Source organism: Zonotrichia leucophrys, chromosome 14 (assembly GCF_028769735.1).
Source record: "Zonotrichia leucophrys gambelii isolate GWCS_2022_RI chromosome 14, RI_Zleu_2.0, whole genome shotgun sequence".
NCBI classification, from domain to species: Eukaryota; Metazoa; Chordata; class Aves; order Passeriformes; family Passerellidae; genus Zonotrichia; species Zonotrichia leucophrys.
Genome location: NC_088184.1, coordinates 13452004 through 13468710, shown reverse-complemented (window position 1 = coordinate 13468710; position 16707 = coordinate 13452004). Strand labels below are relative to the sequence as shown.

The window sequence follows — 16707 nt, the reverse complement described above, 5'->3', positions numbered from 1 at the left end:
CGCGGGGTAAGTAGGGCCGGGAGGGCGGCTCTCCCCCAGCCTGGCGTGTCCTTCCTCCCCTGGCCTTCCTCCTGGGGTTGCCAGTCACCTTTAGGGCTCTGCTGACACCTTAACCCAGCCTGGAGACGCAGCACTTCAGAAATGACAGCTTTATCCTGGCACTGCCGTGGAGCCAGGAAAAGTGCTTGGGATGGTGGGACACGGGCTGGATTTCTGGCCAAGCTGAGCAGTTAATGTTTTGATGGAGCAGGAACCATAATGGGTTTAAGGTCGGAAAAAGGGTGGAGGGTGCTGATGAGCAGTTGATGGCTCAGCCTTGCTTATATTAAGGAGGAAGTTTTTCACAGAAAGAGTGGTCAAATACTGGAATCATCTATCCAGGGAGGTGGTGGAGTCACCATCCCTCGATGTGTTTAAAAAAAGACTGGATGTGGCACTTGGTGCCGTGATCTAGTTGAGGTGTTAGAACATGGGTTGGACTCGATGATCTTAAAGGTCTCTTCCAACCTGGAAATTCTGTGATTCTGTGATATCCCACCTCTCCTGGCTGGAAGGGATGTGTGTGTCCTGAGCTGGTTCTCGTGGTCATCCCTCTCCTTTCCGAGCATATTCCCAGCTGGAATGTCACTGTGGGAGATGCCATTGCTGTCCCCACAGCCCCTGGCTCTGGCTGGCAGCTCCATGGCTCCCAACCTGTGTTTGTGCCTTCAGGATAAACATTTCTTGGGTACCCATGATTTCCCTGGAATGGGGGGGTTGTGTTAGCTGAGAACAACTGAAACCTGTTTCAGTTTTTAATTTTTTGGTAGTCTCTCTCTGTGACAATCGTGAGGCAAATGAAGGATATTTTGGACAGACTCTCACACTTGGGAATAATGGGATTTGGGAAAGAGGCCTCCACTGGAACCAGGCAAGCAGGAGGTACAGGGTTAGTCCTGCTGGATGAGGATGAATGGATCCAGATCCATCATCTCCTGCCTCTGACCCTGAGGTGTGAGAGGGCTCTTGAAATAATCTGTGCCTGTGATATCCCAGGGATGGTTCCAACCACTGGTGTTACCTTCAGGGTAGGAAGCCCTCAGCACTGCGTCCTCAGCTCCTTTCTGTCTGGTTGGTGACAAAATCCACTTGGAGACATTTGCCCTTTCTGCCTGGCTTTCCCCTTTCTTCCCACGGTGGTTTTTAGCAGCTGGATGCTCCCCTTTGGTCAGGCCAGGGCTGGGGCAGGGCTGTTGCCTCTCCCCTGAGCCTCTTGGCATGTGCTGGATGGGAACCTGCCATTCCCAATGGAAATCCATGTCCCTGCAGAGGCCCCAGCTCTGGCAGGCAGGAGCATGAATGACCAATTCCAGCCCTGTCATCATCTCTATTTCTCAACCTCCATTCCTGGGAGCTCTGGGGCTGGAGCTGGAGCCCAGCACGTGTCTGGATTTGGGAGCATGCAGGAGGGACCAGGGCCATGTGATGGAGACACCCCAAGGTCACCAACCCATCCAAGCACATCCCTTGGCCCACACGACCCAGGGATGTTTTTTTTGGGAGGGAGGCCACCACCACAGCCTGGCAGGGAACAGGACTTTCTTGGGGACTCGTACAACCCTCTGGCACCTTGGGCACGGCTGGGCTGGGTAGTATTTCAGTTCTAAGCCCTGGATATCCCCCTGCCATGAGTCCCACCCAGGGAGGGGCTCCTCTTCACCCTCCAAAGACCCCACTGACCCAGCCCCAGCCATCTCCATCACCAGAGTCCCAACCCCAGCAGCTCCTGAGGCTCCTGGGACACTGTCACCACGGCAGGACACGGGCACAGGGCATTGCTGCTGCAGAACTTTAATTTGCAGGGCCCGGGGGCTGCTGGGAGCAGAACTCTGACGTCCTGTGGGTCAGATCTTGCTGGGTGCAGGGTCTGGAGCATCAGCAGGCTGGGAAACCTCCCCTCCCCCTCGCTAAATCCCTTCCCAGGCGCAGGACAGTAGGTTACGGGACTCGACCAGAGGTTGGATTTAAGGAGATTACAATTTCTCCCCCAGGATAATCTAGAAATTCAATTAAAACTCTCTGTCTCCTGCCCGGGCTGCAGCAGGGCCCGGGGCACCCTGTGCCCTGCAGCCATGGCCGGGGAGCGCTGGGGTCCCCCCGGGCACACACCAGGTAAGGGCTGACACCCCCGGGATCCCTGCCTGGGGAGGAGCTGGGCTCTGCCCCTTCCCAGCCTGAATTCCTGGGATATTTACACCACCCTCTGAGCCTGGGGGGCTGTGGGGGCCTGCAGGGGGTGTGGGCAGGGGTAGGGGGGTACCCCAGAGGTTTGGGTGGGTCTCATGTGGGCAGGGCAGGCTGGCTGGGTTTTGGGGCATCCTTTGGCAGCCCCTGCCAAGGCCTGTGACCCCCTTACCCTCATCCTTTCCCCCTGTCCGGGTGAGGGGATGGAAAAACAGCCTGAGATTTCCAGAACGAGATGGGATTTCAGGACTGGGGGGACAGCAGGGCTGGCTGTGGGTTGGGGTGACTGTGGGTGTTGTGGCATTGATCCCAGATTGCCCTGGCATTGTCCTGCAGTCAGGCAGGGGGACAGCAGCAGGGGTGGATGTAGAGCCCTTGGGCCCTGTCAGCGCAGGAGTGGGTGCTGGAGCAGGGATGGGTGCTGAGCTGGAGCAGGGATGGGTGCTGAGCTGGAACAGGGATGGGTGCTGGAACAGGGATGGGTGCTGGAGCAGGGATGGGTGCTGAAACAGGGATGGGTGCTGGAGCAGGGATGGGTGCTGGAACAGGAATGGGTGCTGGAACAGGGATGGGTGCTGACCTGGAACAGACACAACTGGACTGGAGTGCTCCACTGATTTTGGGGCCAAATGAATGCTCAGTGCAGCCTCTGAAAGGCTCTTTCCCAGGATCTCTCTGATCCAGGGCACATCCAGCAGGAGTTTTAGGGTGCTTAAGCACCTGCCCATCACCCCACAGAGGCCACCTGGCCCCGGTGGTGACGAAGGCTGCACGTGGCCCTTTTCCTGCTCCCGTACCCGTGGCATCCACACGTGGCTCAGGGGGACAGGGATGAGCCAGCATCTCTCCAGGCACCCTGGGGAGGGCCTTCCTTGTCCCAGGGGCCTTCCTTGTCCCACGTGCCTCAGTTTCCCTTCTCTGTGTGTTGCAGACAGTGATTTCTCAATGCTTGTTGGAAATAGGGAGTACATGGGTGTTCTGGGCAGGGGTGTGTGCCCGTGGCTGTTTTCCTCCTGTGTCCTTGCCAAAATGGAGCAGTTCTTTCTCATTAGGGATGCACTGTGGTGGGAACCTCTTTCCTGTCCTCCCCGTCAGTGGAGGGGAAACAGGGAGCCATTTATCCTCATTTATTCTTTATATGTCCTGACCTGGCCTGCCTTGTGCTGACCCCTCATTTTTTGGCAGTGCTCAGAGACAGGGCATTGTAGGAGGGAGTTATTCAGGCATTGCTGCTACCCTGGCATGGCTGAGCAACCCCTGAGCTGCCTTCCCTCGGTTTGGGGGTGCCCTCAGTGAGGGGTGGCTTTGTGGGGACGGGGTGAGCAGGGGATATTTGTGCTTTCTCGGCCGCACACAGAGCTGGGTGGCATCGCTGTCCTCCTCGCCGCTGACATTGCTGTGCTGCCGCTGGGCCATGAAGGGCATCGCCGCGGGAGATAGCGGCGTTATCTCCCGGAGCAGGGCAGCGCTATCTCGGCTCGGGGCAGGCAGCAGCGCCCAGTGTGACCCGCTCAGCCATCCCCTCCCTGCCCCTCCAACGGGGTTCCTGCAAATTCATCACCCCAAACTCCTCCGAGCCCCACCTGAGCTGTGCCACATTCCCATGGGAGGGAAAATCCACGCTGGGAGGGTGCGAGAGGCGGGTGCCAGCCGGAACGCGTCCCCTCCACAGGAAAGGTGTGATGATAAATGGCATTGACACATCCAGCCGGCTCTAACTAATGACTTCCCCTGCACCCAGCGCCTTTTCCCAGCGCGCTGGCCGTCCCGAATATTGTTGTAACATTTAACATCCCCTTTTAAGACAAAAAGTAAAATAAATAAAATTAAGCGTGCAGTTGGCAGATTGCTGGAGACTCTCGGCGGGGATCCGCTCCGCGGTGGGAGCCGCGTTGCTGCAGCTTCGTGGCAGGAGCTGTTCCTCCCTTGTCAGCTCATTAGCTGGGGCTGTCCTGCCTCCCGAGCCGCGGGGAGCCGGGGCCGCGAGTTCCCGAAACTCGAATTATGAGCCTGGTTTGCTTCATACACGTTAACGCTGTTTGCTCAGCCCGGGACGCGTGGCACCGACAGCGGGGATGGTCCCGGTCCCGCACCCAGCGGGGTTTGCCGGAGCTGGAGCCGGGCTGGGATTAACGGGACTGTCAGGGAAGTTTTGATGCTGTTCCTGTGCGGGGAAATTGTGCTAGGCAGGTTTGTGGGACTCCTGGGAAGCAGAAAGGAAGGGGGATGTACCCCAGGAGCTCCTCTGGCAGCCCCTGGGGCAGTTCTGGCTGTGGGATGCCAGGCTGGTGCAGAGGATGCACTCCGGAGCCGGGGAGATGCAGAGTGACCACGGGGATGCTGTCCCGGCTGGTTCCCTGTCAGAGCCCGTCCAGCCGCGGCTTTCGTGTGTTTGCATGAGCCCTCTCCCAGCCCGAGCCTCCCGCAGCGGCAGCGTGGGGCTCCAGCCTTCAAAATTAAACCAAACCAGAAACTCAGCTTTCAGCGAAGTCGAGAAAGTGTATTTCCAAACAAAACTGTGCTAAATAAAGGACGAGCCGCAGGCGGCCGCCTGCTCCGGCACATCCACTTTGCTGCCTTTATTTAGCTGCTTTATTTGTCTGCCCAGGCTGCCGCTGCCGGCCCGGGACAGGGGAGTCTGTCCCACCAGGAGCTCCGGGAAGGGCTCGGGAATGTGGGGTGGGAAAGGGGCTGTGCCACAAGGATGTCCCTGTACCCAAACCAGAGTCGGCTCCTGCGGTCTGTCCTGGCATCACCCCGTGGCAGAGGGGTCCCTGAAACTGTGTGTGGCATGGGAAGGGAAAAGGGGAAAAGGAAAAAAAGGAAAAAGGAAAAAAGGAAAAGGAAAAAGAAAAAAGAAAGAGGAAAAGAAAAAGGGAAAAGGGAAAAAGAAGGAAGGGAAAAAAGGAAAAGAAGGAAGAAGGAAGGAAGGAAGGAAGGAAGGAAGGAAGGAAGGAAGGAAGGAAAGGGAAAGGAAGGAAGGAAGGAAGGAAGGAAGGAAAGGAAGGAAGAAGGAAGGAAGGAAGGAAGGAAGGAAGGAAGGAAGGAAGGAAGGAAGGAAGGAAGGAAGGAAGGAAGGAAAGGAAGGAAGGAAGGAAGGAAGGAAGGAAGGAAGGAAGGAGGAAGGAAGGAAGGAAGGAAGGAAGGAAGGAAGGAAGGAAGGAAGGAAGGAAGGAAGGAAGGAAGGAAGGAAGGAAGGAAGGAAGGAAGGAAGGAAGAAGGAAGGAAGGAAGGAAGGAAGGAAGGAAGGAAGGAAGGAAGGAAGGAAGGAAGGAAGGAAGGAAGGAAGGAAGGAAGGATAAAGGGGAGCAGGGATGGAGCCTGAGGGTCCCTTGAAGCCCCACCACAGGTGAGGGCAGCTCTGCTGCCTCTGCAGTCACCCGGGCACAGCTCCCCTGCCAGCACAGTTAATCCAGACCCCAGCTAATCCTCTCACAGGTCACTGGGGGCTCATTGCATTTTGTTCACTTCTCAAATGCATCTAGAATTAATTAAAAAAACCCAACTCTAAATTCCTCTTGTGGCAAAAGCGTTCAGTGTATTGTCCTGGGGCGAGCCGGAGGAGTGATAGAGGAGCAGCTTTTTGTGGCCCAAAATGCTCAGATCTCATTTTAAAAAAAAGAGGAGAAACATTAATGGATGCAGCCAGGATGGACAGGAGGAAGACTCGGGGAGGGAGACCAGGTTGGTGCTGGGCAGCTGGCCTGACAGATCAGCTCTGCAAGGCCACTTAGGTCCTGTTTCAATGCCAGGGACTATAAGATTGTAAATATTTACTATTAATATTAACTGTTTGTGCCTATTTTTTTCTCCCCTGTGGCTCCAAGGAGGGAGAGGCCCCTCATTCAGTATGTGAGCAATCCCTTGGTCTGCTGAGATGCCAACAAACCACTGTGGCTCTCAAAAACTCAACTTTAGTTGATAAAAATCGTTGTACTTGTATTGCAACAGGACAAAATGTGTTGTTTGGTATGAGGTGGTGGCACACATGGGTCTGCGTCCAGCAGCTGGGAGGTTTGGCCAGGCTTTAGTGCTCCTGCTTTTGGTACAGTGCTTCTGGAGGGTTTCTTGATTCTCAGGCTGGGTTTGGGGAGCATTTCAGTAAAAGGCAGAGCAGGGTATCATTGCAATGATGCAGCCCCAGGCAGGCTGTGCCTGGCAATGCTCCCTGGCTCTGGCTGGCCCTGGACACTGTGTAATGGAAAGGGTGTGTTTGTCCCAGCGTGTCCCCGGGCACTGGAGCTGATTGCAGGAATCGAGCGCATCGATCGGGCCGGCGGATCCGGCACAGCCTGTCCAGCCCAGAGGCCTCTCTGTGCTCCAGGCACAGCTGGGCTCTCACAGGGGGCTCTCAGCTCTCACAGGGGGCTCTGCACCCACTCCCACCCCATGCTGGTGCTCTGTGCAGGTCTCACTACCAGAAAAGTGGTTCCATCCTCAGTGGCACATCCCATGGCGCTAAATAACAGGGTGATCTGTGCCAGGGGGTCGTGTGTGAAGAGTTCCTGTGGTGTCATCTCTTTGAGGTGCTTGGGGTGTGCCACATGGCTTCTCCACAGTCCTGTCCACTCCCTGATGCAGCCCCACAAGGGGCTGGGGGATCCAGCAACCTGGCAGAGTGGGTTTCTCCACCACGTGCTCATCTCCACCAGGCTTGGGCCACCTCTCCCATGTCCTTGTCATCTCTCTCCCAAGCAAAGCTGAGTGTAGGTCCTTGACCCTGCAGCTGAGCCTTCCAGAAGGGACCAAAACAGCTCCCCATTCCCCAGTGGCAGCTGTTCCTTCATGAGACTTGGCCAGCTCAACCCATCTGTGACCGTGGATGGCTCCATGTCCCAATGGATACGTTGGGAAAGTTGCTCCTCAGGACATCTGCCCTGAGCAAGTACCTTCTCCAACCAGATGCACGTTGGCTGTGTCCTCTCCCATCCCCGGGCAGGGGGACAGAGGTTAAATCCACATCTCCCTGTGCTTTCCCTCGAGCCCAGCAGAGCTGGTGCTCTGAGGTCGGCGCTGGGCTGGGCACCGATCCATCTGGCACGGGCAATGTGAACTGATGGAGCTGCTTCCAGGAGTACCTTTATTGGTATCTGTGTCCCACGGAGAACAGCTCAGCCTCTCTGCTTTCCTCTCTGGTGGCAGAGCTCGTGGGAAAAGTGAAGTGGAGAAACTCTCCAGGTTTTTCCTCTGCTGGAGATGTTGAGTGTCCCACAAATGCAGTAGGATTTGTTCACTCGCTTCGTATCCTGAAAGAAGAAACTCTAACACCTTCTCCTTTCCTCGGTGTGTTTTTTGAGAGCAGCCCAGCCAAGGAAGGGAGAATTAGAGCAGTGCAGGAGGTTGTCACTCATCAGAACCATTGGCCAAGCAGCCCCTCGGGTCCCTGTGCCATGAGTGGTAACGGCCCTGTCTCTGTTTTCTCATTGCAGAGCCTCTCACAGGATCCACGTGGTGACGTGGCAGCCAAGACGTGGAAGTTTGGGACTTCTCTTCCACCGCAGCAGAATTTGGGGGGTGGGCAGGGGTGGGTCAGGGGGACACTGGGAGTCGCAAGACCCTTCACCTTCACTGTGGGCTTGGCTCAGGGATGACAACGGGCAGAGTCAACCCTTACAGCATCGTGTCCTCCGAGGAAGACGGGCTGAGGTTGACCACCATGCCAGGTATCAACGGCTTTGGCAATGGGAAAATCCACACCAGGAGGAAATGCAGGAACAGGTTTGTAAAGAAGAATGGTCAGTGCAACGTGGAGTTCACCAACATGGATGACAAGCCACAGAGGTACATTGCAGACATGTTCACCACGTGCGTTGACATCCGCTGGAGGTATATGCTCTTGCTCTTTTCCCTGGCATTTCTGGTGTCCTGGTTATTGTTTGGGCTGATTTTCTGGCTAATTGCACTCATTCATGGAGACCTAGAAAACCCAGGTGGAGATGATACTTTCAAGCCTTGCGTTCTGCAGGTCAATGGCTTTGTGGCTGCTTTTCTGTTCTCCATCGAGACCCAAACGACGATTGGGTACGGCTTCCGCTGCGTGACCGAGGAGTGTCCGCTCGCCGTCTTCATGGTGGTGGTTCAGTCCATCGTGGGCTGCATAATCGACTCTTTCATGATTGGTGCAATAATGGCAAAAATGGCCAGGCCCAAAAAACGGGCCCAGACATTACTTTTCAGCCATAACGCAGTAGTGGCGATGAGAGATGGAAAACTCTGCCTGATGTGGAGAGTTGGGAACCTACGGAAAAGCCACATAGTAGAAGCCCACGTACGAGCTCAGCTAATTAAGCCCAGGATCACAGAGGAAGGGGAGTACATCCCGCTCGACCAAATAGACATTGATGTGGGCTTTGATAAAGGCTTGGACCGTATTTTCTTGGTGTCTCCCATCACCATTCTCCACGAGATCAACGAGGACAGCCCCTTGTTCGGGATCAGCCGCCAGGACTTGGAGACAGATGACTTTGAGATCGTCGTCATCCTGGAGGGCATGGTGGAGGCCACAGCCATGACGACGCAAGCTCGGAGCTCCTACCTGGCCAGTGAGATACTGTGGGGCCACCGCTTCGAGCCCGTCTTGTTCGAGGAGAAAAACCAGTACAAAGTAGACTATTCCCACTTCCACAAAACCTACGAGGTCCCGTCCACGCCCCGCTGCAGCGCCAAGGACTTGGTGGAGAACAAATTCCTGCTGCCCAGCACCAACTCCTTCTGCTACGAGAACGAGCTGGCCTTCATGAGCCGCGATGAGGAAGAGGAAGACGACGACAGTCGGGGTCTGGAGGACCTCAGCCCAGACAACAGGCACGAGTTTGACAGGCTTCAAGCCACAATAGCGTTGGATCAGCGGTCGTACAGGAGGGAGTCAGAAATATGACTCTTGGTCCTTCTGTTGACTTTTCCAAGGGTATTTTTTTCCTCCTCTAATCTCTTCCCCTACAACCCGCTCAAATTATGCAGAACAATGCAAGTGCCATAGGAATGCTTGAGAAATTAGTATCGTTCATAGTTTTCAGTTTCATCGCAATAACCACTGAGCGGTCTGCAGAGGGGACGGTGGCAGGCCACGGCGCGTCCCCCGCGCCCAGCGCCCGCGGCAGGGCCCACGGCTCTGGGGGATGGATGGATGGATGGATGGACAGAGGGATGGATGGACAGAAGGAAGGATGAGGAGAGGAGGGTCCGTGGGGCGTGGGCAGGTGCTCGCCCCGCTCGGCCCCGTGGGGCTTTGCTCTCCCCGAGGGGAAAACGTCAGCGTTTTCCTGGAGCCGAGCACTGCGAGATCCAAAAAGAGGAAATATCAGGAAACAAATCTTACTCTCTCTCTTTCTCTCTTTCTTTTCTTTTCTTTTCCTTTTATTTTTTAACTGAGCAGCGACAACAAAACAATTGCTCCTTCGGCAGGTGGTCTGGTTCAGTTGCACAAGAACAACACTTGAAATAACATGCAACATTAATGTACTTCTTTTTAATTTGGGAAAAAACGGGGGAGGGAGGTGAGAGGGTTTTTAATATTTTCACCGCACCATTTGGGAGACTGTTTACCAAAATAATAATAATAATTATTATTATTATAATTATAACAATAATAATAATATTAAATCTGAAAGAAGTCATTCAGTATTTTTTAAAAATGAACAAGGGAGTGAAGAAGTCACTGGGGTCCTTTGAGGGGGTGACTTGTTGGGTAAATGCAAGAGCTAAAAGTTAAGATTGCATCCAATTTTGGGGTGTTTTTTTACCACTGGCATGACTTCATATGCAGATGTAAGTGACTGTAGGTCTGTGACAGTGAAAGAAAGTAGTGGAATTATTGACAAAGGAGGTAATAAGGATAAGCAGGGCTGTGAGAGAAAAAAGCATTGTAAACATGGTAATTAGCCAATTTCTAGAAATGTTGGATTTTGGGGTAGAAATGGGGTCTGGAACTTCAGCTGCTGAAGTGTTGGGTCTCCCCCAACATCTCTGATGGGGAATTCATAAGGTTCACCATAACAGGGACATAACAGTGAAAAGCACAAAAATGAGAGTGGAGAGCTCTCAAGTTTGGGTATTTCCCCACTTTTCTGACCAATTTGGTATTTTTCTTCCTTGAAGAATATTTTCAAACATGGAAATCAATGGGAAAGTCATCTTGTTGGGCTGCACTTCTAGTCCTGGAGCTGTGTCCATGCCAGGCTGGGCCTTATGAATTCCCAACTCACCAGAGAGTGCTGCTTCAGAGGCAGATGTTCTCCCCAAAACTACAGATGCCAGTCGAGAAAATCACCCCACCTTGCGCTTCAGCCCATCCCTGTGTCCCAGCCTCAAGGTGGATTGTGCCTTAGAGATGCGAACTCATCCCGTGTCCCAGCCCTTCTCCACAGCCCCCATCCTGCATCCCCCCTCTTGCTCTGCAGCACCCTCATCCCATCATCCACCGCCTTTCAGGCTGGCATTGGTGACAACTGCTTCAGCGTTGGCTCTGGCACAAGGCAGAGCACCCCATGCATGGGAAGGGTGCTTCCCCCTGCCCCTGCCCTGCTCCCACAGAGGGAAGGGGTCAGGCAGGTGCAGGTTGTGGGTCCCTTCATCTGAGCTCGTTGGTGCTCTGGGAGCCAAACTCTGGCTCCCTGCTCCCTGTGGCCATGGGAAAGGCTTTGTACCCTCATGGGCATCCCTCATCTGACCCTGGGCATGGAGCCCTTGGGGAGGGGGCTCAGCAGTGGGGTCCTCCACAGCATTTTGGCTGGGATGGACTCCCGGTGCTTTTCCCCCCACAGCCCACGCCAGGGAAGCCAAGTCTTGGGGTCAGGACTTGCTGTGGTGTGGCAGAAACAGGGTTTGTCCTGTGTCCCCATCCCCATCTTTTCCTTGCCAAGGGCTCTGGGGAAAGGCTGCCCTGAGTGTCCCTGTGCCACCAAGCATCGTGGTGGGGACCAGGACAGACCCTGCAGAGCTTCTGCCCACCAGTGTCTGTCACCATCACCCCACACTGCTGCTCTGGTTTTGGCTTCCTCTAAAAACCACTGGGAGAAAACCTTCTCCAGGGGCAGCGCTGGGAGGCAGCTCTTCCAGCACTGAGCGCCCCAAATGCGTTGTCCCCACAAGTGGGGACCCGTAGGGACGTGCCATTGAGCTCCAGCCATGACATTTATGTTTCTGAGGCAGCGAAGGTGGATGCCATCCCATCTCCAATCCCTTTGCTCCTGGGGGGATGCTTTTACCCCCTGCTTTTTGCACCACAGCATCTGGGGGGTGGGAAGGATGGATGGGGGTGGGGGGCAGAGAGATTTTGTGTGAGCACTACTTATTTATTTTTTTAAAACAAATGCTTTTAAGTGGTTTTAGGTTCTTTTGAATAAATAATAATTATTAAAAAAAAATAAAAGGTGCACATCTTGCTGCTGTAGAGTTCTCAGAGGGTTAACTTCTTTATAAATATATATATATATATCACAGTAAATATTTGTATAAAAACGAAAGAGAAATAGAGATGTCTTTAAGTAAATTATTGCTTTTAAACAAACTTCTATGATTGTACAGTGTTACCTGGGAGAATAGAATAATATATACAGATGTATTTTTAAACTGCTGTGTAGGAGGAGGATGTGAACTGGGACAGGGAGAGCCTGTGGCTGGCACAGTGAGGGGATTTTGGACCTTCCCTGGCCCCTGTTCACACAACCCCTGCCCCAAGCCCTAGTGAGGGTCTAGCTCTGGTGAGATGTCCTATATCTACTGTATAGTCCTTGTCCTGCCCATGGACCATGCCGGTACATATAAAATGTATAAATATTATTTTTGCCTACCTGTGAGAGCTCAGAGCTACTGGTCTTTTCTCCTACCACCAGGGAGCATTGGGAAGGCTGCCCAGCCATAGCTTAAATCCCATCAATTGTCAAAGAAAGGGGTAAAATTTAAAAACTAAACAAAAAAAGGTGGGAAAAGCCCAAGTTCAGCCCTTGTGTTTCCTTAGGGGGCTGGGAAGGCACAGGGATGCTTTGGGTGTGTGGGTTTTTGTGGAGGGGAATCCCTGTGGGAAGGGGCTTGGAGAGGAGCAAGGTGAAATGTGCCCCCCACCATAAAGAGCCGCCGGCCATTTCCTGCAGCCAGCTCCATCCCCGGAGCTCACTCCGGTGTTACACCTGATCCTTGGGAAGGAGGGAGCCGCTGATCCCTTGGCCAGCATCCCGCAGGCATTGCCTGGGGCTGGGGCTCCCCAAGCCGGGGGTCGGGGCTGCACCTGCTCCGGTTTGGCCTCACCTGAGCAATCCCCAGTGAGGGCAGCAAGCAGCAGCATCCCCACACCCCAAATCCACCTCTGGGGAGAGCATCCTGTGCCCTGGGGGCTCCTCACCAGGCCAGGGAGGGCCGGGGGCCATCGGGACGAGCCTTAGCTTCTCATCACCAAATTTAGTGCACTTTGTCTTTTAGGGCTGGGACAATCACTTAGCGCTCAACCTTTCGCGATTCGGTGCCTGCTTGACCTTCAAACCTTTTGTAGGAGATGATTTCAGAGCCACCTTTTCTATCTTTAATAAGGCAGAACAAATACGTTTATTTTTAAACCCTCCCGCTCTTCCCTTTCCTCTCGTGCTGACAACCAAAAGAGTCCCCTCTGTGTGTGTGTGTGTGTGTCCCCTCTCATTTATTGCACACAGAAACGAGCGTGTGGCAGCTGTGGCTGTGTCCACATCCTGCTCTCCCACCCCCCAATTCAGGAATGCTGCCACGGGGGGGTTGGCACAGGAGCAGGGACGGGACGTGGGACAGCGCCCAGCCCGATGCCACCCATCCCTTCACCCGCCAGCTGTGCACATCTGTCCCGCTGCCCATCCCAGGGCACCTTGTCCCCTCCATCTCCCCCCAAACACACCCAGTGCTCCCCCAGGCTTGGCCCCTCTTGGGTTTGGGGACAGAGACCTGGCACCAGTTCACAGGGCAGGTTGGCAACTGGGAGCACTGGTTTCCCAGGGGTGAAATGCTGAGTCTGTTCGCTGGGGCAGTGGTGGTAGAGAAGCTGAGGGATGCAATGAAGGATCTGTACCTTTTCCACCTCCGGTGTTTCTCTGTCTCATTGCACATATATTTGAGATATATGTGACAATGTATATATATATTTGTAAAATGTATTTCAGACGACAAAACTGGCCAATTTTATGTTATTTTAAATATATTATATATATTATATATAAGAGTCTCCAAAAGATATAAATAGACTAGAGAAAATAATATAAATATGTAATAAATGTATTTTGATCTATTTAAAATATCTCGCGTCATGCTGTATATTTTAAAGATCATAGTGAAGTGTCTGCCTGTAGCCAACTTCCAACGTGTTTCCAAGTCTGTCAGTTGTCACACACACAGGATATGTGGAGCAAACTTTGAGCAAGACTGGGGCCAGCACGACAAAGAGAGATTATTTTTAAGAGCCTTTTAGCAAATATCCATCCTGCTGCCTTTAGGCAAGAGCAGAAAACACACATTTGAATTTTTCTTGGGAGGATAATTTTCCTCCCTGCTGCAGGAATGCTCAGAATCAGGGGGGGCTCTGCAGAGCCCATCCCTGGGTACCACTCACTCCAGTGGCTCTGCCCACAGGAACAGAGTGCAGCCATGCAGGGAGCCCGGAGATGGGAAAATGTGTCAGGCAGAACGAGCCAAATCATCCAAAACCGACCCAACAAATCTTCCCAGAGCGACCTTGGTCCCCTTGGGCCCTGGAGGATGTGTTTCCTATGGCACTGCCTCCTGTGGGGACCTCAGGGGACATCGCACCGTGTCCAAGTGACAGTTTGAATGGCTTTAATGGTCACGGCTAGAGGAGAGCGGAGACAGTGTGAGATGCTATTTACAGAGAGGTTAATGGCCTGCTGGACACACAGCCCCTGGATTTGCCAGCCTGGATTTTCCTCCTGGCTTTCACACCTGGCTGCTGCAGGGAACGGGGCTCGTGTGCTGAGATAACCTGGGGAAATTATCCATCGTCATTCCTCAGGCTGGGCAGGGGCTGAATCCAGTTCAGGTTGATCATTTCCACCCACCAGTGATGGTCTGCTGGGTCCCATCAGCTCCATCCCTTTCGCCATAAGGAAGTTTTTTACTCATTTAAAAATAAAAATCCCCGCCAGCCACTCACTCTAATCATCACAGAGGGGGCTGGGGCTAAGCAAGATTTAAGAGCAAAGCCCGTTTAATTTAGCAAAGGGGGAGACTGAGAGGTGAGTTGATTACAGCATTTGTCATGGGGAGGATACACTGGTACAAAGAGGTAACTCAATCTAGCAGGGAGAGCCATAACAACCACCTCTTCCTGGAAGCTGGAGCCAGACAAATCTATCTTGGAAATAAGGAGCGATCTTTTAATAATGATTAGCTATTAGAACAAGCCACCAATCTCTGTCTCTTAATGCCTTTAAATCTGGACCAGATGCTTTTCTGGAAGCTTTTCTCTTGCTGAGGAGAGGAGCGGGGGGTTCTCGGGGATGCTAATGGCCTGTTAGAGGCAGCGAGGAGAGGAGATGGGAAACACTCTACTCCAAACCACGGGCTGGATCTCGGCAAGGAAAATGCCAGGGAGGAGGTGGGGGATGCTCTGGCAGCATCTCCTGGGGACACGCACGGGCCCGTGCAGCAGCTTCCCACGGCTCCTCCCGTGCTGCTGGGGTTTGCTGTGCCATGAGGCAGTGACTCCTCTCACAGCACAGACTCCTCACACAGCACAGACTCCTCTCACAGCATTGACTCCTCACAGAGCACAGACTCCTCACACAGCATTGACTCCTCTCACAGCATTGACTCCTTACAGAGCATTGACTCCTCACACAGCACAGACTCCTCACAGAGCACACACTCCTCACACGGCACAGACTCCTCACACAGCACACACTCCTCACAGAGCACAGACTCCTCACAGAGCACAGACTCCTAACACAGCATTGACTCCTCACACAGCATTGACTCCTCACACAGCACACACTCCTCACACAGCATTGACTCCTCACACAGCATTGACTCCTCACACAGCACTGACTCCTCACACAGCATTTGCACTACAAACCCCAGCGCTTCATTTGTGGAAGCATTTAATGATTCAGGAGCCGGCAGCTCCCTGGGGACAGCTCCCACTGCCTCCAGAGTTCCTCCCTCGGTGGCTGCTGCTTGTACAGAAATCCCCAGGGAGCTGAGCTGATGCTGGCACCACGGGAAATGTGCTGCCGGGGTGTTTGGTCCTTGCTTTATTCCCAGTCCAACCATCCTCGTCTTTGAGAGCTGAGCTGAGGGTGGGAGCAGCAGGGATGGGAAGGAGTGGGTGCCTCTGAGGGGAATGACCTTGCTTACACCTCACAGGCCTGGCTGGGGAGTTTTCAGCAGAGATGGGCACCAGTGTAATGAGTCTGGGGCTGTTTCTTTGCTGGCAACCTCCACTTCTAATATTCAAGATGTCTTCAAGGGTTAAAACCCTCTCTGGACTCAGCAATGCACCAGCCCTCACTGACTGCCCTTCTGCCTCTTTCCCTTCAGGTTCAGGAGATCAGAGCATCTCTCAGTGCCCTAGCAGAGGTTTTTGGCCTCCAAAAAGCAGGGTGTCTTTTCACCAGCTTGGATGGGTTTGGCTCAAACCCACTGAAATCTGGTTGAGCCAGTCTGTCATCAAGAGGCAGAGAGAGGGCAGAGGGGCTGGGAACCCTGCATTCCCTCCAGCACCTCACCTCAGAGGGATGAAGGCAAGGAACTTTGCTCTGGCCCCACTGGAGATGCTGCTTCTCCATCCATCCTGGCTGCTCCAAGAGGCTCAGGCCCTTCAGACCCCTCAGCTCTGTTCCCTTGCCCCAGGAGCTGCCCCAGTGCCATTCCAGTTCGGGTACCTCGGATACCCAGGGATGCTGGGTTGTCTCTGGGGGTAACCATAGTAACGGAGCAGCATCTCTGCTCTCCTGCTGGCAATTTGCTTTTTCATCCTGCATTAAGGTGGACCCTCTCCAACTCCTTTCTGCCCCTCCATAAAGGTGATTCCAAGAGCTCTGCCACAGGGGCCAGCTCTTCCACTCCATCCCACACCAGGTTTCACCCCACTAAAAGCAAGATCCAGCCAGGGAATCTGCCTCCAGCATCCTGCAGGGAGTCCAGGAAGGCAGCAGCTGGAGTTTCTCCTTAACACAGATTTTTAATTGTGAGTGGGACAAAATTAGGGGTTTCCTTACACTTGTTGTTAACAGGTCACTGTCAAGGTTAAAAACCTCAAATACTTTAATTTTTTTTTAATTGTAAAATGCCTCTACTAGCAATAACACTCCGGCTTATTAATATGGATTGGCTTTTTTCAGCGCAGAATGTAATTATCACCCGCTAAGTACTTTGTTCACCTTTCACATTTCTCCTCACTCGGGGAAGGCAAACACATGAGTCAGCGTCCCTTTTTCTGTCACTTTTAGGCAGTTTTTTTGTGACAAGCCATTGTGAATCAGCACAACACTGCAAAGTTCAGGTCACAAACGC

At 53.4% G+C, this 16707-nt stretch overlaps 1 protein-coding gene across 1 annotated transcript in view; it reads left to right on the top strand.

Annotated features, from left to right (window-relative positions):
* Window positions 1-14357, top strand: part of KCNJ12 (potassium inwardly rectifying channel subfamily J member 12) — a 35595-nt gene extending 21238 nt beyond the window's left edge. Inside the window, exon 2 of the mRNA XM_064725831.1 lies at window positions 7653-14357. Coding sequence (XP_064581901.1) covers window positions 7811-9100 — 1290 coding nt within the window. The 5' untranslated portion in view covers window positions 7653-7810 and the 3' untranslated portion in view covers window positions 9101-14357. The remainder of the gene's footprint in view (window positions 1-7652) is intronic.
* The last annotated feature ends 2350 nt before the right edge of the window (window positions 14358-16707 follow it).